Genomic DNA, 26,910 nt, shown 5'->3' on the forward strand with positions numbered 1-26,910 from the left:
CAGTCACTTTCTATTTTCTCTTTAAATCAGAAGAGCAAGCTCTGCTGTCAACTATTTCAAGAATCGTGTATTGAAGCATAATGCTACTACATAAAGCAGAGAAAGGAAGAACCGAGTAAGGTGAGCAGGGAAGGACTGGCTGCAGGGCCTGGATTCTGTCTTGTCTTCTCTGTTCTGTTCTTCCTTACCCAGCATTACAGCAGGAGCACAAACATTTAAGTAAAAGGATAATGTAGGTGCTTTGGAAATTGGGATCATGAGTTGGGCATAGTGGTGCATGCCTTTAATCTCATCACTCAGGAGGCAGAGGCAGGTGGATCTCTCTGAGTTTGAGGCCAGCCTGGTTTACAGAGCAAGTTCTAGGACAGCCAGGGCAACATAGTGAATCTCTGTCTTCAAAACAAACAAGAAATGCAGGTCTTGATGTGGGATGTTTGACTAGATGTTATTTATCTGAGTTTGAAGATTTGTTTTCATTTTTATTTTTTGAGACAGGGTCTTACTATATAGCCCTATCTGGCCTAAAACTCACTATATGGACCAGGATAGTTTCAAGGTCAGAGAGATCTGCCTGCCTCTGCCTCATGAACGCTAGTATTAAAGGCATGTGCTACCACCCGGCCCTAAAGATTTATTTTTATTTTTAAATTAGGTGTTTGTGTGTGGATTTGTGCACACAAGCATGGGTGCTTGTGGAGGCCAGAGGCTTTGCATCCCTGGGAGCTGGAGTTGCAGGTGGTTGTGAGCCGCCCCATGTGAGTGCTGCAAACCGAGCTGGGATCCTCTGCAAGAGCTGGAAGCACTCTTAACTGCTGAGCCGTCATTCCAGCCCGTTTATCAAGTTTAACATTTTCAAGTTTCGTATTTCAAGGGTAGATTTTTGTTTTACTCTTTGTCGTCCTGATCAGTTGTTCTTAAACCTTAGTAAAACTGTCATCAGCTTTTTGTTTTAACCTAAGAGTAGAAAAGACCTTATCAGACTTTAACAGCTGCAAAGATGGGGGCTGGGGCGGCTGAGCCTCTGTGAGACAGTGCACTGCCTTGCAGATGTGCTCCTGCTGTGGTTGTCTCTTCCCATCCCCCTTCCGGGCATTGAATTCACAGATTTGACAAGATAGACAGATGCTCTGCAGCTGTTTATACCTTAGACTGTCTCTTAGACTCTGTAAAGTTTGGTGAGGTCAAGGGTTATTACACATGCTAGGCAATTCTTCTTGACATATGTTAGGTATGTCAAGAGTACATTGTACCACATATACTTTTGTTTTCTTTTTTGAGGCAGGGTCTTCCTGTGTAGCCCAAGCTAGCCTTAAACTCAAGATTCTCCTGCCTCAGCCCGAGTGCTACCTACATACACCCTCCCTGGCTGTGAATGTGTTTTTGTGTGTATGAAGAAGTGACTGAATGAATTGGAGTATTTTTTTGGCACAGAGTAGTATGACTTGATTTCTGGGTATGCCAATTTGAAGGGAAGGTAGGTAGGAAGCTTCTATATGTTGGGCTTGTAGAGCTGGTGAGGGAACTGGGGTGCTGGGTCAGAATGCAGAGTCTCTACTTCATTTCATAGCATGATAATACCTTGTTCTCTGCGTGCACTCATCTCGATTTTGCAAGATTAGGTCACTGAATGTGAGGGCCGACAGCAGGTCCATCCCTGAAGGGTGAAGGACGATGCCTCTCGTTTCTAAGTATACTGTTCTCTCTGAAAGACCAAGTCACTGTTTCTATTTTAAGGAGTGCCTGATGTCTGCTAATGGGAGGTAAATAGAGCAAACTGGGGAATACCTTTTATCTATTCCTGGTGAAGTTCAAAGAGCCCTCAACGCTTTTCAAGTCTAAATTTAACAAACCGAGCTTCTCAGGGCTGTTTGTGTTGAGAAGTTCACAAGGAGACTTTGATGTCAGGCGAGGACCAAGGTTAGATGGACGTTGCTTCCCCTCATCTCCTGAGGTGCCCAGGTCTCAGGTAGTAACCACTGTGCAGGGGCTGGCGTGTGGGATGGGAATGGAGCTTTGAATATAATCTTCTCAAGACTGACAAGATTCTCCTTCCTTTGCAGGCCTGATTGTTGGTAGTGACATGGAGGACAGGGCTGGCATTTCCAACTGCCAGCTCTTTTTACCAGTCACTGCATGACTTGAATAGAAGCTATGCCTACTGGCTGGGCAGCAAAGCCAAGGAACAAACGCTATGGCAGTTAGAATGGTCCCTCTGAGCCCGGGGCCTTTTCCCTGGATTTTAACACCATGGATCTCTTCCTTTCCATCCCATCAGCCATGTGGTACCTTTTTCTATTTGATGACAACAGCCAATACTTAGGATCTGCCTGACTAGGGTTCGAGACCTTCTGAGTCACAGCCGAGGAAAATGAAATTTCCATTTTATTTGGTGCCTTGTGCAGGGAGCACACTGACTCTTCCAGGAACTTGTGAGTGAAAAAGAGGTTGAGTTTTGACAAACAAACTCATGGTTATGGCGAGTGATCCGACGTGATCAGAGTGGGCAAGAGCCACGGAGAACTCATGACAGGCTATACCATGTTGCGGAATGGGGGAGTGGGGAATGGTGGTCAGACCTGTATGCTGCGCTGGTCCAACCGCATCCGGCTGACGTGGCTGAGTTTTACACTCTTCATCATCCTGGTCTTCTTCCCCCTCATCGCTCACTATTACCTCACCACTCTAGATGAGGCAGATGAAGCCGGCAAGCGCATCTTTGGGCCTCGGGCTGGCAACGAGCTCTGTGAGGTAAAGCACGTTCTAGATCTTTGCCGGATTCGTGAGTCTGTGAGCGAAGAGCTTCTACAGCTAGAAGCCAAGCGGCAAGAGCTGAACAGTGAAATCGCCAAACTAAACCTCAAGATTGAAGCCTGTAAGAAGAGCATAGAGAATGCCAAGCAGGACCTGCTGCAGCTCAAGAACGTCATTAGCCAGACAGAGCACTCCTACAAGGAGCTGATGGCCCAGAACCAGCCCAAACTGTCCCTGCCCATCCGACTGCTCCCTGAGAAGGACGATGCTGGCCTCCCGCCCCCCAAGGTCACTCGGGGTTGCCGGCTACACAACTGCTTTGATTACTCTCGCTGTCCTCTGACCTCTGGCTTTCCTGTCTATGTCTATGACAGTGACCAGTTTGCCTTTGGGAGCTACCTGGACCCTTTGGTCAAGCAGGCTTTTCAGGCTACAGCGAGAGCCAATGTGTATGTTACAGAAAACGCAGCCATTGCCTGCCTGTATGTGGTGTTAGTGGGGGAAATGCAGGAGCCTGCCGTGCTGCGGCCCGCCGACCTCGAGAAGCAGTTGTATTCTCTGCCACACTGGAGGACGGATGGGCACAACCATGTCATCATCAACCTGTCCCGGAAGTCGGACACACAGAACTTACTGTACAACGTCAGTACAGGCCGGGCCATGGTGGCCCAATCCACGTTCTATGCTGCCCAGTACAGGCCCGGCTTTGACTTGGTAGTGTCACCACTTGTCCATGCCATGTCTGAACCCAACTTCATGGAAATCCCACCGCAGGTGCCGGTTAAGCGGAAGTATCTCTTCACTTTCCAGGGTGAGAAGATTGAGTCCCTGAGGTCTAGCCTTCAGGAGGCCCGTTCCTTTGAGGAAGAGATGGAGGGCGACCCGCCAGCTGACTACGACGACCGGATCATTGCCACCCTGAAGGCTGTACAGGACAGCAAGTTAGATCAGGTGCTGGTGGAATTTACCTGCAAAAACCAGCCGAAGGCCAGCCTGCCCACTGAGTGGGCGCTCTGTGGGGAGCGGGAAGACCGCCTCGAGTTACTGAAGCTCTCCACCTTCGCCCTCATCATTACTCCTGGGGACCCGCACTTGGTTATCTCATCTGGGTGTGCAACACGGCTCTTCGAGGCCCTGGAAGTGGGAGCTGTGCCGGTTGTACTGGGGGAGCAGGTACAGCTCCCGTACCATGACATGCTGGAGTGGAATGAGGCCGCCCTGGTGGTGCCCAAGCCGCGAGTTACAGAGGTTCACTTCCTGTTACGAAGTCTTTCGGACAGTGATCTGTTGGCCATGAGGCGGCAAGGCCGCTTTCTCTGGGAGACCTACTTCTCCACTGCTGACAGTATTTTTAATACCGTGCTGGCCATGATTAGGACTCGCATCCAGATCCCAGCTGCTCCCATCCGGGAAGAGGTAGCAGCTGAGATCCCCCATCGTTCAGGAAAAGCAGCAGGAACTGACCCCAACATGGCTGACAATGGGGACCTGGACCTGGGGCCGGTAGAGACAGAACCGCCCTATGCCTCACCTAAATACCTCCGAAACTTTACTCTGACTGTCACAGACTGTTACCGTAGCTGGAACTCTGCACCCGGGCCTTTCCATCTTTTCCCCCACACACCCTTTGACCCTGTGTTGCCCTCTGAGGCCAAATTCCTGGGCTCAGGGACTGGATTTCGGCCCATCGGTGGCGGGGCTGGGGGCTCTGGCAAGGAGTTCCAGGCCGCACTTGGAGGCAATGTCCCGAGGGAGCAGTTCACAGTTGTGATGCTGACCTATGAGCGGGAGGAAGTGCTCATGAACTCCCTGGAGAGACTCAACGGCCTCCCCTACCTGAACAAGGTAGTGGTGGTGTGGAACTCTCCCAAGCTGCCCTCGGAGGACCTTTTGTGGCCAGACATTGGTGTCCCCATCATGGTAATAGAAATGGGCAGTACGTTTTACTGCGCGGACTAGTACCATACTCTTAAATGCCTTTTCTAGCCTTTATCAGTTTTGCTCCCTCACTAGTAGCAGAGGTGAATATACATGTACCTCTGTGTGTGTGTGTGTGTGCGTGTGTGTGTGTGCGTGCGCGCGCACGTGTGCGTGCGTGTGCATGTATGCATGCATGCATGCACGTGCACATGCACACGCACGTGCACACACGCTTGCTCCTGGTGCTGGGGATTGAGCCCAGGGCCTTTTACATGCTGGTATAGCGCATTTATCTATTTTTTATAAACCCTTATAGGTTCCTTTCCCTGTGAAGTTTCTGCTTGCTGCCTTTCAGGCTTTGCTGCTTCCATTACTGCCCAGCATGTCCTAGGACTCCCTGGTGCCTCCACAATAGAAACTGATGCTGGAGCCATGCAGGTTCACAAAGATCCCTCCCTCAGTTACCCTTCAGGCATCTTCCATATTGATGAGAGTAGTCAGAGGAAGCTCTCAGGGCCCAGTAGGCACTGTGTTTAGTCTCTCCATCTCCCTTCTCCAGCTCTCGCCAAGACTGAGGAGTAACAGGAACTGTGCTTAAGCATGTTCCAGTCCAGAACCTTCCATTTCAGTGCTCCCAAAAGGACTGGGAAATGACACAGTTCTTCTTGCAGGGTACAGTGGAAGCTTCTGGAAGGCTGGCGTTGGGGTTTTTGATATTTGAGAGTTGAAGACTTTGAACCTTCTCTTCTAGAGTATTTTGCCATGTGTAATAACGCTTTACTGTGTCCGAGTCCTGGATACAGGGGACACATTAGTGTGTAGGAGAGAGAGTGGTTTCTCAGGACTCTGCATGTCTGCCTATAGTACTACACTTAGCCATCTGGGAGAGAGATGCACTCCATTTCTTTTGTCTTAAGACCACCAAGCACTTGGCTGCACTGTGATTACTCTCTAGAAAAAGCAACAAAGAAGGACAAAAGGTCTGGTGGGCGTGCATTACTAGATGCTTGCTTGAGAAAATTCAGAGTTTTTTGGGGATGATTTGTCTAGAAAGGGGTCTGGATCTAGTCCAATTTTTAAAAGTTTATGTCATTGGAAAAGTCATTCTTTTAAAAGGTTTTCTTTTCTTTTCTTTCTTTTTTTTTTTTTTCCTGACATGTCTCATTATAGTTTGCTCTGGCTGACCTGGAACTCACTCTGTAGACCAGGCTGGCCTTGAACTCACAGAGATCCACCTGCCTCTGCCTCCGAGTGCTGAGATTAAAGGTGTGCCTGGCTACTTTTGCAGTGTTTTCAGAGCAGCAGTAGCATGATGTAATTAAAAAACCAAGTGTATGTTCTTTAAATGGGGAGGTTTCTCTGAGAGACTTCACCAAGTAAAGTTTGCATTTTCTCTCGGTTCTTTTAGTTATAGGCTGTGGTGCTTTGAATGAGAATGGTCCCTGTAGGTTTATACATTTGTATGCTTAGTCCCCAATTGATGAACTGTTTGGGAAGGATTTAGAGGTGAAGCCTTTTTGGAGGAGGTGTATCTCGGGGTTGGACTTTGAGGTTTCAAAGTCCACACCAGGCCCAGTGTCTTGTTCTCTGCCTGTGGATCAGGATATAACTCTCAGCTCCTTCTCCAGCACCATGCCTGCCTGCATACCACCATGCTCCCCACCACGATGCTAATGGCTTTAACCCTGTGCAACTTTAAGCAGTTCCCAGTGAAACGCTTTCTCTTATAACAGTTGCTTTGGTCATGGTGTCTTTTTACAGCAGAAGAGCAGTGACTGAGATGGGTGTTGTTGAGTTGTTCTAAAGTGTGCTGTTTTGTAAGACACATTTCCTCACACGGCTTCCTACTTCCAGTAAGCGATGACTGAAATCCAGCAGAGAACTTGCCAGAACTAATCTTTTCTTTAATCTGGTGGGAAATGAGTTAGTCCCCTGTGATTTCTGGGCAGCCCATTGCAGTAATATGAAACCTAGCTAGAAGTGCCAGAAACTCTCCAAATGGGCCGTTCGAACACACTGTCTGTAGTAGCATGCAGTCTTTCCTAGTTATTTTATAAAGAAAGAGTTTCAAGTTAGAGGATTTCAGTCTAGTTGGCTGAATATTTTGACTGTGCTTCCTGCTTGAGGGAAGCAGGTATTTAGAGCAGCAGTTGGAATGGCTGACCCTCATGATGGAGGCAGGTGTCAGGGTCATCGAGGGCTCTGTTGATAATGCTTCTCAAAGTAGAAGAAGGTGTTAGGGTTTCCAGCTGTGATTTAATGCATAGCCTTTCTTTTGTACCAAGCCCAAATTTCCTGGAAAGGCATAAGATTGCTTATGAGTAAATGGTATAAATATATAATACATAAAGTTGAAACTGTAAAGTAACTATGTGTAAAGCATGTAGCAAGCTAGGCGAGGCTGCGCTGGTCTCAGGATGCAGTGACTCTGAGCAGTATTACTGGTTGGAAAGCAGAGGCTTCCTGTTAGGGCTGAACTTGCCGTTTGTAACCCAGGCTGGTCCTGAGTCTGTGTTCCTCCTGCCTCCGTCTTCTGCGTACCGGGATAGAGATGCACACCAAGCCCAGCTCGGTAACTGTTCAGTGTTTTCTCGGTGCTGTGTGTGGTCTTTGTGTGCATCATCTCCCTGGAGGCTAACCTCTAATTTGTGCTGTTTCACTAGGGCTCGTCGACACACTTCTAAAAGTTCAAACAGACTTGTCTCATAAGGTGAAACGTGCCGTTTTTGTGCCGCATTAGCCTCAGTTAAAGTTATGCATGAAAACTAGTTCACTGTTACCCTTAACTCCCACCCCCTGCCTTTCTTCCTTTTGGCCCCTCCCATTTGTTCAGTGAGTGAGTGAGCAAGCCAGTGCCCCCATGGCCTCGAGTTCTTTGATGTTGGTGCTCACCTGTTAGTGACATGATGGGTACGGCCTCCTAGGCCTCATGCTTTTCATTCCTGAGCTCTGTGGTTTGCTGTAAGTTAGAGGAAGCAGCTGCTCTTTCCATCTCCCCTCTGTATGATGGCTGAGATGAGGTTGGCTACAGAAATGCGCTGCGCATGCGACATTGGTAGAGGCTGGAGGCCGTTAGGCCGGGCTGAGCCAGTGTAAGCTTAATGACGTAAAGACAACTGTCATGTGCGGTGGCAGGGTCTAGGCTCGGAGTGGGAGTGCCCGCTTGGCCCATTGCTCTGTGTTGAGAAGAAAGGTGATGGAGGAGTCGAGACTTCTGTGAGGGATGGTATCAGATGACCTGGGAGTGGGCTGTGTGAAACAAGCAGATGTTACCAAGACTTGCTCAACTTGACTGATGTAGGTCAGTAGGGTTTTTTGTTTGTTTGCTTTGCTTTGCTTTGCTTTGGAAAGCAAGATTAGAAGTCAAATGTGGTGGCACAGACAAGGAATCCCAGCAGTGTTGAGAGGTGGGGCAGGGGACTGCAAGTTGAGGGCCAGACTGGACTACATACTGAGTTCAAGGCCTGCCTGAACAACATAGCGAGAAGAAAAAAATTAAACAGAACAAATACTAAGGGGGGGGGTGTCTCCTAATTCGTCTCATTATCGTTCTTTAGTATTATTTGTTATGTTGAGTGTTCGATCTGTAAATTTGACAAATCTTATTCCATATTCCAGAAACGGCAGGGCTGGCTTGTTCCCGTTCCCCTTACCCGCTTAGTCATTCACACGTTTGTGTGACACGGGCTGGCCATTTCTGGGCCGGCCATTTCTGGGCTGGCACTATGTGCTAGTCCTGCAGCTCAGTGCGGGCCTCGGGATTAAAGCGGTAACTTAGGTAGTCTCCGGAGTTACCCAGGTGTAAACACAGAGTCTAGAACACACCTTCCTGGCACAACACGAGGAAACAGCCAGGTGTGTTTTTTTTTTTTTTTTTCTTCCGGGGGGCGGGGTCAGAGTGGAGGATTACTGTTGTAATTGAAACCAAACATCAACAGAAGTAGGAATGTTACTAAGTTCTTCTAGTTGCCTGTTTTACATTTGCTAGAGGCCAGTGCTCATCTGTATGCACATGGCTTGAGGAGCAACTGGGTCTTTCTGTCAGGGTTTTGTTGCCCAGGCCGCCAATGGGTGGTTGCTGAGCAGCAGTCTAGTGAGGAAGCACTGTAGCTTTGGAGCCAGAATCCGTTGGGTTTTGAGGCAGGGTCTCACATGGCCTGCTGGCTGGCCTGCTGGCTGGCCTCAGACTTGCTAGGTAGCCTTGAATTTACATTCCTCCCGCTCACACCTCCCATGTGCTGGCGTTAGAGGTGAAACCTCCCCCTTCAGCTTCTGAATCAGAACTTCCCCCTTTCTTCCTCCTCAGGCTTCTTGACCAACATCCCAGGGATGGACTTCAGGGAACTTTTATGCACAAGCCTGCTTGTGAATCCGGGTCAGATCTTGTTTGCTGTTGGAGTCCCAGCTTTGTGGTCTGCCCTGCTCAGGTCTTTTAAGGAGTAGGAGGGAGCTAGGAGTGATAGCACACACCTTTAATCCCAGCATTTGGGAGGTGAGGCAGGTCAGGGTCTTCGAGTTTGAGGCCAGCCTGGTCCACATAGTGAGTTCCAGGACAACGTAGAGAGACCCTGTCTCAGGTGGGGTGGGGAAGGGAGAACAAGGAGCCCCCTGTGAACTGCAGTTTACAAATGAATCCTTCAGTCTTCGCTCTGGGCCCCAGACCATCCTCCACACCTCAGTTTCCTTTGTTCTTGTTTTTGGACTCAGATTGGCTGTTTGCTGGGTAATTGACCCCAGCTTCTGCAGACAACACGGTGTTGTAGTGATTCAACAGAGGAATGCCCAGGTTCACACTATCAGAGGTTGACTGGGTTGCTCTGCTTTCAGATAGGCTCCATAGCTTTCTTTGCACCCGTGCAGCGCCATCTCCTGGGGCTCTTGGGAAGTGCGTCTTTGGCTCGTGGCTTTTGGCCCAGGCAGTGTCCTGGCAGCTAGGCTTGGAGTCCTACCAAGTGCTCAGGCTGTGTAGATAATTTTGCTGGAAATTAATTCAGAGAACTGATAGTCCTAAAGAGCAGCTTGAAGATTAGAATTTCTGTGTGTATATCTTCTGGGCTGTGTTCTGCAGGACTGGCTGAACTACAGTGCTGTGAGTGGATGCAAGGTATGTTCGGAAAGCAAATGAATGATGGGTTAGTTTGAGTGAACAGTCACCCCGTTCCGTCCTCTCAGGTGGTCACATGATCTTACCTGATAACAACTTAACATGGATGGGATTTTACATCACTAAACTTGCGTTTGGGACCTGCCACTTCTGGCCACCATCCTGCTCCCTGGGGTACAAAGGCTGCTGAACTATAGGGTGGTGGTGGGTTCCCTCCTGGCTGTGTGTGTCCCCGTTGATGTGACTAAGGACCCAATCCAGGACATCCCAGTCTAGGCAAGTGTTGTGTTCTCCCTCCCTGAATGTAGTTCGGTCTCTCTTTGCTTTTCTGTAACCCAGTTTGACAATCTCCGCCTGTTAAATAGCCATTCTGTTTCCTGACCTAGAACCTGGCCTCTTTGTTCTGTTACCACTGAACCTGAGCTTAGGAGATCCCTGGCTATAAACCAGGCTGCTTTGTTGTTGTTGTTTAACTGGTTAAATATGCTCAGTGCAAGGCGGATTGCTGTTTCTGGGCTCTGACATCTGGGGTAGTGTAGTTAGGATCCTTCTTTGTGTTGATGGGGCTGGACCGCCTGTTGATTGTGGCCTGTCTAAAGCAGCCTCCAGCTAATCTGTCAATTCATGTACATTTATGATTGACGTCATTTTCTGTGATGCAACAGGAGTTAATGATACATTTTCCACGGTGGCTTTGGTTGGAAGACATTTGCAAAGTAAGCAGCAGTTTAGCAGACAAGAGACCAGGAAAGTGAGGAGCTGGGTCTTCAGCTAATTCCGACTCGAAGAGCATCTCCTAAATATGCAGATGTGCAAAGCAGTGTCCTCTCCAGAACTGACAGCAGTGTCCCCACAGAACTACCTTACCCCCTCCCCTCAGGTCCACAGTCCACCTTTGGCATGGCTGGGAGCAAGTCACAGTGATGTCCCTGTTGGTACTTTGATAATCCCCTTTGTTTGTAGTACTTACTTTTCTGTTGCTGTGATAAACAGTATGGCCAAGCAGTTTACAGAATGAAGGGTTTACTTGGGCTTTATGGTTCCAGAGGTACAAGAGTCTGTCATGGCAAGGAAGCCAGACAGGAGCAGGTATGGCAGCTGGGGAGAAGCCGAGCGGTCACATACTGGTCCACAAGCAGGAAGCAGAGAGTAAACTCCAAATGGCTCAAGTCTAAACTTTTTTTTATGTGGTTTCTCAAGGCAGGGTTTCTCTTTGTAACAACCTTGTCTGCCCTGTAACTTACTTTGTAGTCCAGGCTGGCCTTGAACTCAGAGATCCGCCTGCCTTTGCCTCTTGAGTGCTGGGATGAAAGGCGTGCGTCACCATACCCATCAAGTCTAAACTCTTCAAGCACGTGCCAGTGACACACTTCCTCTAGCCAAGCACACCTCCTAAACTTCTCAAACAACCGCCAACCAGGAATCAGACCTGTGGGGACATCTCATTCAAACCACAGGTTCCTTAACTACTAGTCCAACTAATGAGGAAGCATCATTTTACTCTAAGAAAGCAAAGAGGATCTCACGGGGCTTCAGAAAGCCAGAAAGGTCGTCTCACTTCCACCACCATCTGCCCTGCACTGAGGATAACCACCTCCTGACACCAGGTATCAAGTGTATCCCAGGTCGAGAAGTCTACATACCCGTGATGTCAGCCAAGGCCCGGCTGAAAACATCTTCTCTCTATCCTTCTAACAAAGTTACTCTTCCTCGGAAGACCCGGCACAGATGCCTCCCTGATCATCAAAACAAATCAACCCTGTGCACACACACCCAGCAAAGGAAGGAAAGGCTTTGTATGCATAGTGATCCCTGTGGATGGCGGGTGTCAACACTGTGGGTGGGCTCCACAGAGGTGAACCGATGACACCTTTGTCAAAAGGTTTATTTCCCAAAGGCTTTAAAAGTGTGTGTGTGGCCAGAAATGAGGTAAACTCAAAAGTGTTTCTAAGTGTCGTTTTAAAGTTTGGGAGCAGTTGGGTGGGTTCGAGCTTGGACCTGGGCTCAGTGTGCGCTGCCACTTTGTGTTCTCTTGGGAAATATGCTTAATCTTCTAGACTGTTGGTCTAAAATAATCCTCAGTGTGTGTTTCGTGAGAAAGTGAGTTTACAATGACTGACGGTTAGTGTGAGATCCTCTTCAGTGGGAGGCAGCTTCGTGGAGAGGCACGTGCTAATGTCACAAGCAAGTGGCAGGCCACCAGGCCAGTTTGTTGGTAAGATTTGGACTAAAGTCACTTTGAGAATTCTCTAATGTAGCATTGATTTCTCGTGTTTTTCTCTCATTTCAGGTTGTCCGCACTGAGAAAAACAGTTTGAACAATCGATTCTTGCCCTGGAATGAGATTGAGACAGAGGCCATACTGTCTATTGATGACGATGCTCACCTCCGCCATGATGAAATCATGTTTGGGTTTCGGTGAGGGACAGATTTTCAAACACTTTAGTGTGAAAGTGGTAAAAAACCAATTGAACAGCAGAGGAGAAACTCTAGGAGGCTGTTAGGGCATCGAAGGGTGGCGTTGGTCTCAGGTCTCAGTGGTTTGGCTGACTCTTCTGATCCTCTCTGGGGCTCCTCTGACCCCTGCAGGCTCTTCTGGGGCCAGGGAGATGGGAGTCTGTACTAGCCGGCCGGGGTTCCTTGCCTCTCTCGGACCTTTCGTCCTTAAACCCGACCTTCTTTGCTGAGAACAGAGGTGAGGAAGTTGGGTTTGTGTTATAGGAAGGGTGGAAACAAAGGAGTGTTTTTTGAGGAATAGGACAGTGCCAGAGTATTGGTCCCCAAGATGTAAGTGGGGTGGAGAACAAGGGTCCGACAGGAAAGCGGGGAGGAGAAGGAGGTGGAGTGGGGGTGGTGGTGACACTATCATCTGTTAAGTGCATGCTGTGTGCTGGGGACTACCTGAGAACCCCGGTTCATTTCTGCTCTGACGACGTATCTGACAGAAGCGGTGCAGGGGAGACTGATCGGACTCGGGTTTTGAAGTATCTTGTCAGTGGGTGCTCGGCTCCTTCGGTGGGTGCTCAGCTCCTTCCGTGGGTGCTTGGCTCCTTCCGTGGGTGCTCGGCTCCTTCCGTGGGTGCTCGGCTCCACGCACACGGACACAACAGCATAGCAAGGAGGACGTGTGCCGAGGAGGTTCTCTGTCATGGCAGACAGGAAGCAGAGAATGGATGACTATGGGAAGGGACCAGGGCAGGGTGTCCCCCCAGAGACATGCCCCCAGTATGCTTGCCCTTCCAACTAGGACTCCACCATCTCCCAGTAAAGCCATCACATTACAAATCCATCCAGGGATGAGTCTCCCCTTATGAGGTCAGAGCAGTCACATATACAACCCAGGGCTCTGTCTCATCGAATTAATGAACAGAGTGAGCCAGTCAGCCCTGGGGCCTGGTGGTGGGAGTTGTAGTTTGTGTACGTGATCTGTAGGTGGGTATTGAGATGCCAGCGAGCAAAGCATAAGCAGTGGCAGGTGGCTGATGAGTTTGCAGGCCTCTTTAACTCTCCCTCCCTATTGTGCTGGGCTGCTCTCTCAAATTCACCGTGCAGGTGCTCCGGGGGCTTAGGTGGTCTAGTGAGGCACACTGCCTATAAGGGAATGAAGTGGATTGGGGGTTCTGAGTGGGCCATTACTGGTGTGTGGGCTCAGGTCAGTAAAACACCTCACTGAGCATTTAGAACCCTTTCAAAAAGTTGGCATTTACCCTGGCACCCAAGGGTCACTGTGGAAAATGTATCATTAATTCCTGTTCCATCCCAGAGAACAATGTCAGTTACAGTGTATGTGAATTAATGAATTAGTTGGAGTGCTGCTTTAGACTTGCCTCAGTGGTAACACCCAAGGGTGAACATTTGCTTGAAATTAAATTTTCAGTGACATTTATTGAGCATAATTTATGTACAGTCCCATTCACACATTCAGGTATAGAGTTGGGTAGATTTTTATACAGTCACCACAGTCCATTTTAGAAAAACATTATCACCAAAAGAAACAGTATCCATCGACCACCCTCTGTCATCTTCCAGCCCGTTAAGTCCTAGGCAACCACCAAACATCACGTCTCTGAAGAGTTTCCTATTGTGGACATAAGTGGCCTGTGGCTGGCTTCTCCACCCTGCCTTATTTTTCTGGGGCCATCTGTCTCTTAGCACGCAACAGCGCTTCGTTCCCTTTGTATGGGTGTGCCACATTTTCTTTCCTCTTTTATTTATTTAAAGACAGGGTCTTGGGCTGGCTGGAGAGATGGCTCAATGGTTAAGACTTGGGTTCAAGTCCTTGCACCCACATGGCGCTCACAACTGTCTCTAGCTCCAGTTCCAGGGGATCTGACACTCTCAGACATACATGCAGGCAAAACACTAATCAATGCACATAAATCATTTAAAAAAGCCGGGGTGGAGGAGGGCTCCTCACTATGTAGCACTGGTTGGCCTGAAACTTGCAATGTAGACCTGGTTGGTCTTGAACTCAGAGATTTGCCTGCCTCTGCCTCCTGAGTGCAGGGATTAAAGGTGCATACCACCAGGCCTGTGTTATCTTTCTTAATTGTACTAATGGACATTTGGGTCTCTACTACTTGGCAGTGAAGCACAGTGCTGTACTGTGCCCGTTCATGTTTATGTCTGGACAGGAACATTTCTCTTGGGTACATAGCTAGCTGTGGGGTGACTGGGCCAGAGCGTAGATGTTTTGAGGACCTGCTAAATGGCTTTTCAAAGTAGCTGCACCATTTTATATTCCAGCAGTTAGTGAGCATGCCACTTTATTTACCTATATCCTTGTCAATGCTTATGTGTACTTTTTTATTTTATGGCTGCCCTAAGTGGCTGTGAAGTAGTGTAGTTCAAGATAGATTTGTGTGTGTGCACATCAGGGGTGTGTGTGTGTGTGTGTGTGTGTGTGTGTGTGTGTGTATGTGTATGCATGTATATACACATTGGAGGCCAGAAGCCAGCTTTGACTTTATGGACTGAGCCACCTCCCCAGTTCCCCTTTACAGTTTTGTTTTCTCTAATGACAGTGATGTTGGGCATCTGTGGTGATATTGTGTCCCCCAATATATTGTGCACCCTAATAAACTTACCTGGAGTCAGAGAACAGAACAGCCACTAGATAGACATAGAGGCCAGAAAATGGTGGAACTCACACCTTTAATTTTAGCATTCCAGAGGTGAGATCCATCCGGATCTCTGAGTTCAAAGCCACACTGGAAAGAGCCAAGTATGGTGACAAACGCCGTTATTCCCAGGAAGTGATGGCAGGAAGCAGAAAGGTATATAAGGCGTGAGGACCAGGAACTAGGGGCTTTTTAAGCTTTTGGCTTTTAGCAGCAGATCAGCTGAGATCCATTCAGATGAGGACTCAGAGGCTTTCAGTCTGAAGAAACAAGATCAGCTGAGGAATTGTCGAGGCTGGCTGTGGATTGTTCTGCTTCTCTGATCTTCAGAATTCATCCCAGTATCACCTGAGGTTTTTTTTTTTTTTTTTTTTTTTATTAATAAGACCTTTCTTTTAAGATTCGTGCTATAGGCATCTTTTCAAGTGTTTATGAATTAGTTGACCATTTGCATACCTTTATTGGAGAAATGTTGATTCAGATGAGTCAGATATTTTACCAATTTTTGTTTGTCAGCATTCTCCAGAGAAACATAATTTGTAGAATGAATTCCTATATGTATAGAAAGGGGATTTTTTAGAATGACTGACAGGCTGTGGTTCAGCTAGTCCGACAATGGCTACCTATCAACAGACGGTCCAAGAATCCAGTAGTTCAGTCACGATTCAGTAGACACTGGAATCCCAAAGAAGTAGGGCTCTAATGCCAGTGAAGGAGTGGACTTGCTAGCGAGGAGAGAGAAGCATGCACGGAGCAAAGCTTCCTTCTTCCAGGTCCTTATATAGGCTGCCAGCAGAAGGTGTGGTCTGGGTTAGAGGTGGGGTTTTCCTGCTCAAAAGATCCGGATTAAAGGTGTGTCTTTAAGATTCAGATCAGAAGTGGATCTTCCCGCTTCAGATTAAGCAAAAATCCCTCACAGGTGTGCCCCTCCATTTTTGGATTTTGGTTAATTGCAGATGTAATCGTATTGGCCACCAAGAATGGCCACTACAGATTATCTATCTCTTTATTGCTGAGTTATCAGAGTTCTTTATTCTAGATATAAGTGTGTACATGTTGCATGTCAGAGAGGTGAGCAGAGACTCTCCCACTCAGGGAGCTGTCTTTGCATTTCCTTGTGTCATTCTTTGAAGCACAACATTTTAAATGTTGATGAATTCTAATTTATCTGTTCACTTTCTGTTTTAGTAGCATTTACAAAACCATTTTTACTGTATTTTGTCAGTTTTAGTCCATATAAATTGGGAAAAAAGTAGTTTATCTTGGTCAGTTCACTGTGAGAAGCACAGGAGTCCACTGCCTTAGAGTCCTCTCACTTTCATTCTGTACCCCGACCCACCTGGATCTTAGGCTTCCTTTTGCTTCTGAGGCCACAGAAGTGACAGGTGATAGAAATAGCATCTTTACTTCTGACAGACAGTCTGCCTCCCCCCTCCCCCTCCCAATCTGTGGTGGATTACTGAAGCAAGTCTGTTTGCTGGCTGAGATTGAAAAAGGAGCGTCCTGCTGACTGGGCTGTTGTCCATGATCATCAACAGCTGTCGCTCTCCCTGTCAGGAAAGGAGAAAAGCTAGAAGAGCTTCAGGAATGGTCCTTGCCACTGCAGGTGTTGGTGGTGGCATGATGGGCTGACGGGCTGGGCGCTGTGGATGCCACCGTGAGGTGTTAAGAGAGCTTCAGTCACTCTGAGGTTCCCTCCTGAGGATGACTGAGATAAGCATTCCCAGCTCTGAGGAGTTTGAACTCACAGAGGCTGAAGGTGGCGGCCTCCTTGGTCACCTGCGGCTTTTTGACCTTTTCTGAATGGTGAGAAAGTGGGGAATCCTTTCAGTGTATCTCCTAGCAGTCATTCAGAACGTGGGGTTTAGCCTCAAGAACTGAACTGGCACATTGTCTCTAGGGGTAGATCCCAGCCAACATCTGTAGGCAGGGAAGGGGGACACACAGCGTGGAAGACACGTGCTCTCAACACAGTGTGCCCTGTGTAGGTTTTTTAGCTTATATCAGTTGTATGAGGCTGTGGACTTGATTGTGACATTTCTGTGCCTCCATAGGTTGTAATTTGTGTACTCATCCTTTTCATGTCCTTCTCCTCCTTTCTTCCTGTTTACTTCTTATAATTTCATGGCCTTTCCTCCTTAGCTTCTGCACATACTAGAAAACATTTGCCTGAGTCCAGCTTGTTTCACATTACATGATGACCTTCAGCTCCATCCATGTTCCCAAAAGGGACATGATTTCATTCTTTGAACCTATGTCTGTGTGCCACCCTGTTTTTATCGACTTATGAATGGATGGGCACCTGGTCCACTGTGGAATACCACAGTAAACGTGTCTCTGTAGGAAGCTGACTTGGATTCTTTTTGGTAGAGGTTGTACTTTATCTCCATGGGGGCCTCCACACTGACTTTCCAAGTGGCTGGACTAATTTAGACCCCTGCCTGTGTGTCAGAGCCCTGTGTATCCACACCTCCTTACTAGAATTTCTGTTTGTTTCCTTGGTGACAGCCATTCTTACTGGGTAACATGAACTCTCAAAGTAATTTCGATTGCACTTTCCTGGTAACGAAGGGTGCTGAACAGTTTTTCATGCGTTTATTGACCATTCTTCCTTTGCTCGTTTTCATTGTTGAAGTTGTTGAGGTCTTTATATTGTAGTTGTCGGCTCCCTGTTGGGAGTGTACCAGGCAGAGCTTCTGTCCCTCCCTGTCCCTGCCCTCACTGCTCCTTCGTGTGGAGCTTTTGTATTGGAAGCAGACTCACTGGTAACTGTCAGAAGTGTAAACAGTAGAGAGCTGCTGTGTGCTTCCCTCACACGGGGCAGCTGGAAGTCCTGTTCATAGGGACAGTAAGGGCAGTGCGAGCCAGGCCCAGGAAGACAAGTAGCAGCTTAGATTTCTGGTGCAGGAGGGTTGGCAGTCCTGGAGGCAGGTGTTGGTGACAGTGACACAGCTGGTGTGTCTCTAATGCCACTGGAGAGTAGACCCTTCAGCAAGATGAAGATGGTATTCTGCCACAATAAAAAATCCCATTGTTTGAAAAAGGAACTCTTGTAAGGCCCTACTTTGTGGTGGAAGTTGTTAGATCGCAACTCAGTTTCAGGGAGTGAAATGCCCTGAAGCGGCTCAGGAGTTCTCAGGTGCTGCAGTCTCTGAGGCCTTTAGTGGCTGCCAGCTCCATTTCAGCCAGTGAAACTGCCAACGGATTGTTTTGACCTAGCTAGAGGTTTGGGGATGATGTAAGTTTCTCCTGGGCCAGCAAGGTGGCTCAGCAGCAGGTAAAGGTGCTTGCCGCTAAGCCTAGTGACCTGAGTTTGATCCTGGACCCCACGTAAAGGTAGAACCAATGCCATAAAGCTGTCCTCTGACCTCTACATGTACATCACGAACACACGCACGCACACATGCATGCACACACGCATGTGCGCGCACACACACACACACACACACACACACACATGTTTCCTCAGATTTTTCAAAGCTGGGCTCAGTTCTCTCTGTCATTTTTTGCATTTAACAGATGCCCCCATTTGATGGTCTGTGGACAGCTTTACACAGTAGTTTCTCTCTAGGCCCTGCTCAGTTTAGGAAATGGGTTCTCCTCACCACAGTGATTACCTGTGGTAGCTGAGTGCTTCTCCCATGTGCCCTCTGGAGCAGGAAGAACAGAAACTCAGGGCAGAGAAATTACATACATGTCCTGTGGAACTAAGGTGTCATGTTCATTAAAAACAAACCTTTAAAGAATTAAACAGGAATTGATGTCTCCCACTTCTTAGCAGATTGTCACCTTCTGGCATGCCCTACCACCTGACCTTCCCACTATACACTGGAGAGAGAGACACTTGTGGGTTGATAAACAGATATTATTGATGACACTGTGTAGTTTTTCATCTGATTTGCTTGTCTGATATTTTTTAAAAAATTAAAAGGAAAAATGCAAAAGTCTAAGGGTCAAAGCAGGCCCGATAAGAGCTCTTATTTTAAGTGTGTGTATTTTCAAGGGTGTGGAGAGAGGCACGTGATCGAATTGTGGGTTTCCCTGGCCGGTACCATGCGTGGGACATCCCTCACCAGTCGTGGCTCTACAACTCCAACTACTCCTGCGAGCTGTCCATGGTGCTGACAGGTGCTGCCTTCTTTCACAAGGTGAGCAAATGCTGGGTGCGGAGGTCTGCGCTTAGCAAGGGTGAGCTTGTGTGAGAATGAATGCTGCCTTCACACCAGCCTTTCTGCTCATGTGACCCCTCTGGGCCAGAGGCCAGCCATTCCTGCCTTTGAAGAAACTGAGTGATGTGCTTCATGCTTAGAGAAGCAAGCTGAGCATGGTGGCCGGAATCCCAGTGGTCTATAGCGAAGTAGGAGGATCACAGGTTTGAGGCTAGGCTAGGTTGTACAGTGAGACCCCGTCTCCTCAAGACAAGAAAACAAAACAAAATCATGCATACAGTAACTGAAAGTCAGGACCAGGACTGCGGGCCATGAGGACTGCCCATAGACCATTGGCTCTCACTATGGACAGCTGAGGGCACTAGACCAAAAGACCTGTTGGATATCCAAGTCTCCTTCCAGCACGACCACCCCAGGTGTGGCTCAGTCAGGCCGGAGCCTGGCACTCTTCTGGCTCAGACAGATTGCCAGTGTACAAGGTTCACTGTGGGCCTCTATCCAAGCTCTGCCACTTCTGCCCAGAGATGTTTTCACATTAGGGTTTTGACTCGATCAATACCTGCAGTACAGGTACCTTCGACCGTCACGGCTCTCCTGCACGGTTAGCTCTCTGTCACGCTGCTGTTTGCTCCTTTCCTACATTTCTTCTGATCTGCAACATATCCATTGGCCTCTTGTGGCTTCTGAGATTTTAATGGGTGTCTGGTCAGAGCTGCAGTGTGCTAGGATATATAAAGAACACCAAAGTATGAAAACCTGCATGAGAGAAATTATACAATACCTTAGATTTTTATGTTTACTTGTTGAAATGCAGTCGTTTTGGATAATGGGGGTAAGGACGGTATTCTACTTTTATTTTTCCTTTTTTTTTTTTTTTGGAGACAGGGTCTCTACATAGCCTTGGCTGTCCTGGAATTCACTCTGTAGACCAGGCTGGCCTCAACCCGAACTCGGAGATCTGCTAGCCTCTGTCTCCCAAGTGCTGGAACTAAAGGCGTTCGCCACCACTGGCTTTTTCTTTTGTGGGGCTCCTCAGGATCAAAGCTACACTGGAGTATGCACAATGTTCTGCTGCTAAGTGACAATCCAGTTGTTTTTGAGTTTTAAGATCGTGGCTATAAGGACATTTAAAATGCCACACAGGCTCACACTACATTTATTTTTAAAAAATGTAAACTTTGTAATTTTCTTCCAGATGTGTGTGTGTGGTATGTATGGATGTAGGATTTGTTTGCATGTCTATGTGCAGGCTCAAGGTTGCTGTCAGGGGTCATCCCTGATCATCCTCTACCTTACTCATTGAGGCAGGGTCTCAGTGAGCTCCAGAGCTTACAGGTATGTCTGGTCTTGGTAGCCAGCTTGCTCTGGAGGTCATCTGTCTCCACCTTCCCAGGCAGGATTACAGGCGGGCCGCCACACCCATCTGGCATTTATGTGGGTTCTGGGGAGCCAAACTCGGGTTCTTAGCTTTACAGAGCAAGTGCTTGTAACCACTGAGGCATTTCCTCAGCCCCTGCATCCCATTTCTTTTGAGTGATGCCGGCCGGCATGTACTTTCCCTTTTGAAGTCTTCAGGTGGGCTCTGAAGAATCCCTGTTCTGGAGGTGGTGGGCACTGCCCTAGTTAGTTCAACGGGCTTGGGTTCCATTCCCAGCACCACAGAATCTCTGTTCTGAGATGAGCAAGTCATTTCTACTGCCCCTCACAGAATGCCTTTGCCAGCTCCTCAACCCATTGAACCAGCTTCGGTGAGGGTATTGCCTTCCATTTGGTACTTTTTTGTAGACTGTAAAGATGCACTGATACATGAGATGTTCTCACAGGGAAGATCTGCCTAGCAAAATGCTCATCATTCCTGCTCTCAGTCCCTAAATTCCAATAGTGTGTCCCCACTGTGACTACCTCCTGGACACCTTCCCACACATGCCCCAGCAGCCCCTGGAGCCATGCATATTCTTACTGAAAGTGAAAGAACTTCTAACAGTGTTATGATCCTTTCTTCCCTGACAGTATTATGCCTACCTGTATTCTTATGTGATGCCCCAGGCCATCCGAGACATGGTGGATGAGTACATCAACTGTGAGGATATTGCTATGAACTTCCTGGTCTCCCACATCACACGGAAGCCCCCCATCAAGGTAGGCCTGTTACCTGTGGAAGGTGTGTGCACGCGCACTTCACTCTTCCGTTCTGTTCTAATGCAGCTTGTGACAGTGCCACACCTCAGAACATTTCTGTAAAGGGCACAAGGACACCCCTCACATAACCGATAGTAGGCTGTAAGCAGGGCCTCGCCCCGAGGCCACTGGTTAGAGCTGAGGGAGTTGGGACTTGTGGGGTGCGAGGGATGGGACAGCTTCATTCCCGTCTCTCCTTCACCTCTGAAGCAGGCTGCGGCTGCCAAGGGTGGAGGCATTAACTGCTTTGTTACCGAAAGGAATCTTCTATATCAACCTTATGGTGGCCGTGCATATCGAAACAGTGTTGCTGGTCCCTGCTGTGAAGTGGTGGTCACAGCTTCTTTTTTGTCCCAGTTCAGTTCCCAGCATGCATGTTGGGGGGCTCACGCCCTCCTGTAACTCCAGTTCCTGTCTTCTGGACTCTGCAAGCATTGCACTCATGTGCACATCCACACACAGACAGACACACATCTGTGCACATAATTACAAGTAAAAATGTAAAGAAACCACGTTCTGGTGAAAACCATGATTATATGATGCAGGTGTGTGGTGTGGGCTTGTGGCTTCAGTGAGAGCTGGTGGAGCCGTGGGTGAGTGAAGAGGCTGATAGGGCTGTGTCTCTGCGTGTGTACCCTAAACATTGCAGCTTACTCATAAAATGTCTCTTTTAAACTATCTCATTTGTGAGAGTGTATAAACACCCACCTCGCTCCGTTCTCCTGTGCGGACATGTTAGTGTGAGCCTGTACTGAGGCAGGTACACTGGAAGGCCTCCGTCTGCCCCGAGTTAGTCTGTCCTGTTTCTGTTCCAGGACCAGGGTTGCCTGTTCTGAGCTTCCATGAGTGACCTTCCACCTTTTCTCCATGTCACTTAATCATAATCATCTTGCTTACATAGTTTTGTCGTCTTGTTTCCCATTCTCGGTTCTAATTTCGGTACCCTTCACTTGCTGATGTTTCTCTTCCTGCTCACCTGTTGAATGTCTGTATGATTTCCGAGTGTCTCTGGAAAGTTCCTTGTGCACACACATCACAGCCGCCCGTCACCCTGCTGCCCTCTGCCTTCGGTGTCTGTAGGTCTCCCTCCTCCTGCGCTCGCTCCTGTGGACGGCTTGTTTGGATGCTGCACAGGGCTTTGTTTGTTTGCATTGCCCTTCCTCCCGTGTCCGGGCTCACAGCCTGTTTAAGACCAGTGCAGGCTTCATGAGGATCTTGGGGGTGTGCAGGGCACACAAGTAACTTAAATTCCTGCCTCAGTCCCACAGGAGAGGTCTTCAGATGCAACTAGAGGTGGGCCATTCTCCTTCGATTAGAGCTGAGCTTGAGAAGAAAACCTTTGTCCACCATCTTTGTTGGTCTCCTCCACCCAGGTCTCATCCTGCCAGGTCCCAGGCTCAAGGCTCTAGCAGAACTTTGTGAAGGGTTGCTGTCTTGCTTTCTATTGCTGTAAAGAGACACTATGACCATGGCAACTCTCTCTTTTTTTTTTTTTTGGCTTTTTGAGACAGGGTTTTTCTGTGTAGCCTTGGCTGTCCTAGAACTAGCTCCATAGACCAGACTAGCCTTAAACTCACAGAGATCCTCCTGCCTCTGCCTCCTGGGTGCTGGGATTAAAGGTATGTGCTACCACTGCCCAGCCAGTGGCAACTCTTATAAAGGAAAACATTTAATTAAGGCTGGCTTACAATTCCAGAGGTTCAGTCCATTATTGTCATGGTTCCAAGAAGCATGGCAGCATGCAGGCAGACATGGTGCTGGAGAAGGAGCTGAGAGTTCTACATCTTGATTCACGGGCAACAGGAAGTGAACTGCGTATCACACTGGACATAGCTTGAGCATATATGAGACTTCAAAGCCTGCCCCCACAGTGACACGCTCCTCCAACAAGGCCACACCTCCTAATAGTGTCACTCCGTAGAGTCCAAGCACTCAAATATATATGAGACCACGGGGCCATACCTACTCAAACCACCAGTTACCTATGTTAATGGTGACCATGTGGTGTGTGACACCATCATGTTACTTTTTTCTAATTGTTGAAAATCTTAATAATATAGACTATTTTCTCATGTTTTAAAATGTAATTTTCTTAACTATCTTTTTAATGGCTATGTCATATTTTAGAATGATTTGTTTCTGTTTTGACTGGCTTTTCCAGTATTTTGCTCTGAAACACAAATAACTGTGGACCAACGTCTTGCTCTGCCACCCAGATAAATACTGCAGGTAGACTTGTTTGGACCGGTAACACGGGCATACTAAGACTTTGTGTCTGTTAAGTATGGGGACATGGAAAGACCCCGTGAGTGTTTTGGATACGCACATGCTGGGCTGTGTGGATGTAGCCGTTGGCCCAGCGGCTTCACTGTGGACATGGCCTTGGCTTGGCCTCGCTATAGGGTTCTGTCAGCAGTCATGCCCTGTTCTCACCCTGCTCTTTTCCTGTCTCCAGGTGACATCGAGGTGGACTTTCCGATGCCCAGGGTGCCCTCAGGCCCTGTCCCATGATGACTCTCACTTTCACGAGCGGCACAAGTGTATCAACTTCTTTGTCAAGGTGTACGGCTACATGCCCCTCTTGTACACGCAGTTCAGGGTGGACTCTGTGCTCTTCAAGACCCGCCTGCCCCACGACAAGACCAAGTGCTTCAAGTTCATCTAGGGCCTTGCCAGTTCTGAAGAGACGAGGAGCAGAGTGAGGGGAGCCGCTCCCAAGGTTCCCAGGCACTGAAGGACCTTGGGGACATCTGTGGCGCGGGGCCCAGACCCTTTGCTGGGGGAGGCAGCAGGAAGAGTGGAAAGGGTAGCTGTCTTTATCCTGAAGTCAGCCACACTGGGCCCAGAATCCTGGTCAGCAGACTCAGGGCTTCTGCACAGGGCACTGACTGATAGCGAACACTGAGGACTGTGGGGACTCTGTGGAGAGTCACTAGTTCATAAGCCCAGGACGGCTGGTTCGTGGTTTTTTAAATTCAATAACAACTATTATTATTTAAAGAGTTTTCACATCTGCCATTCTAGACTTATTTATATGTGTGCGTATATGTACACACACACACACACACACACACACACACACACACACACACACACACAATTTGGTGGGGTGAGGGTACACCTGAAATTTCTGCCAATCTCTCCAAGGGAGAGACCTAGCTGGCTCTGTATTAGTGGAGAGGGTCCTGACCCTGTTACCTGGACTGTCCTCGCAGCCCCATCCTCACAGTGGCACTGACTGCAGAAATAAGCAGGATGGACTTGGCCCAGGCAAGATCTCCTGTTGTTCTGACCCCTTTCTGTTGCCTCAGTGATGCTACCACAGCTGCTTCTCCTGCTGGAGGCTGCACAGTGGGGACCAGGAGCCGTGATCCCGGGCTTTGGGGGCTGGTGCCAGGCGGCACTTCCTGTCACTGGGCTTACTGCTCCTCTCCCATTCCTTCCTGTGTTTGAGAGAGAATAAGGAGCCCTGAGGCAGGGATGAGGCCTGCCCAGTGGCTCTTTAGCTCACCCTCCTGGTGACACTGGTGCAGGGCACTGGTGGCAGGTTCCTGTAGTACTTGCTTCTCTGGAGGAGGCAACAGGAAATTGGCAGGCTGGAAGGCCTCGGCTGGGAGCTTGTGTGGTGTAGAACTAGCCTGTGTCCTTTTGAGGATTCCAGAGTCTCACGGCAGGGCACGTGACTTGGGATGAACACCCAGGTGAGCTCACCTTCCCACTTCGTCTGGACTCCATCCTGTACCCATGGGGTTTAGATCCCTGATGCTGTGTTGGCTGTAGGAAGCCCCCTCTTTCAAGGTCTGGGATGTCCTAGAATCTGGAGGCTGGGATTTGCTAGGAGAGTTCTAGTCTGGTCTTGGAAGTTAACAGGCATTCACCCCTACGTTACCACTCTCCACTCCTTGTTATGGTTCTGTTCCCAGGGCTGAAAGTGAAATAAGCTAATTTCGGGTGTGGTGGCAGCCGGAAACTGGAAGCGTTGTGTTGTGTCAGGGATTCAGCCTGTGACTTGTCGCCCCAGCCCCACGTGGTTGAAGTGGGACCGAGTGTTTCCAGCAGCTGAACCAGAGCTCAGGTCTGTCCTGGTCATGCACCTGCCTTAAGCCAGTCCGTCTTCCTCGGCCCTGAGTGAGTGCTGCTGTTTGGGGTCCTTTCCTGCCTGCTGTCCTGACTTCTCTGTAGATCCTTCTGCTGTAGGGCTGGCGTGGGCCCTGGGAGGCCCTCTGGCCAGCAGGACCAGGCTGCTGCAGAGCTTCCACTGGTGTCTTCTCGAACCTGACACCAAGGGCCTCCTGGGACATTGAGTTCTTGGCATCTCAGCAAAGGGGTCCAGACTCCTTACCCCAACTTTCTGCCCTCTTACTAGTCCTTGTAGCAGTAACCCTCTTCCCTCAGGGGAGCCAAAGAGTGTGGTGTTTTTTTGCTAAATATGTGGCTGCTATTTTTTTTTCTTTTTTTTACTTTCCAGTATTGCCATGAGCCCCATCCCTATCCGCCTTGTTTCTTTTGATGTGAGGACTTGTGAATTGATGCTGTGGCACCTGATGAGAAAGTCAGTCTCTATGGTAGAACCCCTTTGTAGGGCACTGAAAGCTGTTTTGGTCACTCATGGGTATCATCACAGTGTCTTTCAGGGATAGTGATGTCAGAGCATCCTATGGGATGGCATCCCTGGGCCTGGTGGGAACACTAACTGAAGGACCCCAGCAGCAAGTATGGACAGTGACTGTGTATCTGAGGGACTCTTTCAGAGGCAAGAGGCAGACAAAGTGGTTGGACACTGCTTGTCATTTGGGTTAGGGAGCTAGGGGACATGCTTGGAAACGATTTTCCCGTCACAAGTGTCGGGAGCCTGCCTGGTGTTGGGTGCCGCTCCCCATGGGTCACCCCTAGTGCAGACTCCTAACAGGGGTGCACCTGGCTACCTAGTTTCAGCTTCCAGGGCCAGGACAGCTTTGTTTTTCAGTTGCTCTTTATCTTGAGGGCAAGGGCCACCCACAGAGTGACAGTCCCCCAGGGTGCCTCAGGCCAGTGGACCACCTACAATGCTCCTGTCTGGGGTGGCCTTGTGAGGGAACATGGAGCTGGAGGGTGGCGCTGCCTGGGGCAGCTCTGATAACATAATTTGTCCATCTGTCTGCCCCTTTCAAACCGTGAGCACAAAGGTCTTACGTTGGATTTTTGTAAAAAACTAAATAAATGGAGACTTTAACTCAAGCTCGGAGGTGTTTGGTTATTCTCAGTAGGGATAGAAGAGTTACCTGAGCCAAGGTGCCGCCTGCCTCATCAAAGTGGCCTCTGCATGCAGATGGGAGCACTCCGACTTCAGCCGGGGAGCCATAAGGGGAGCCGGACACGCGTGAGCCCAGGCGGTCAGCCAGTGTCCAGTTTACACACCAGCCAAGCTCTTTTACTGTGGGAATTTGTAAAGATTTATTTCTCTTGTGTGCACGTGTGTGTGACTGTGTGTGTGTTTATGTAAGCACACTTGTGCAGCTGCCTGCTGAGGCCAAAAGAGTTAGGGATAGCTGTGAGCCACCCAGTGTGTGTGCTAATGGAGGTCCAGTCCTCGGCAAGAGCACCGGGTCTTTTAACCCCAAGAGCCATCTCTGGCTCCTCCCACCAGCCTTAAAAAATGTGCTGTGCTGTCCTCTGCTGACCTGGTAGG

General features: G+C 48.8%; 1 protein-coding gene across 1 annotated transcript; it reads left to right on the forward strand.

The window, feature by feature from the left end:
• The first annotated feature begins 23 nt into the window (after positions 1–23).
• Extl3 (exostosin like glycosyltransferase 3) lies at positions 24–26,441 on the forward strand. Its single transcript, XM_059273462.1, has 6 exons — positions 24–120; positions 2,061–4,671; positions 12,066–12,193; positions 18,899–19,043; positions 21,075–21,203; positions 23,698–26,441. Exons 2-6 carry the CDS (start codon positions 2,524–2,526, stop codon positions 23,905–23,907), a joined length of 2,760 nt encoding a protein of 919 aa, XP_059129445.1. The 5' UTR covers positions 24–120; positions 2,061–2,523; the 3' UTR covers positions 23,908–26,441.
• Positions 26,442–26,910: the final 469 nt, after the last annotated feature.

Source organism: Peromyscus eremicus, chromosome 9, assembly GCF_949786415.1.
Source record: "Peromyscus eremicus chromosome 9, PerEre_H2_v1, whole genome shotgun sequence".
NCBI classification, from domain to species: Eukaryota; Metazoa; Chordata; class Mammalia; order Rodentia; family Cricetidae; genus Peromyscus; species Peromyscus eremicus.

What these genes read in the sequence shown, in the direction of transcription:
- Extl3 (XM_059273462.1), top strand. Translation starts at nt 2,524, where the DNA reads ATGACAGGCTATACCATGTTGCGGAATGGGGGAGTGGGGAATGGTGGT. An exon ending in GTGCTGCCTTCTTTCACAAG is followed by an intron (nt 19,044 to 21,074) that starts GTGAGCAAATGC and finishes CTTCCCTGACAG; the next exon opens with TATTATGCCTACCTGTATTC. An exon ending in CACGGAAGCCCCCCATCAAG is followed by an intron (nt 21,204 to 23,697) that starts GTAGGCCTGTTA and finishes TCCTGTCTCCAG; the next exon opens with GTGACATCGAGGTGGACTTT.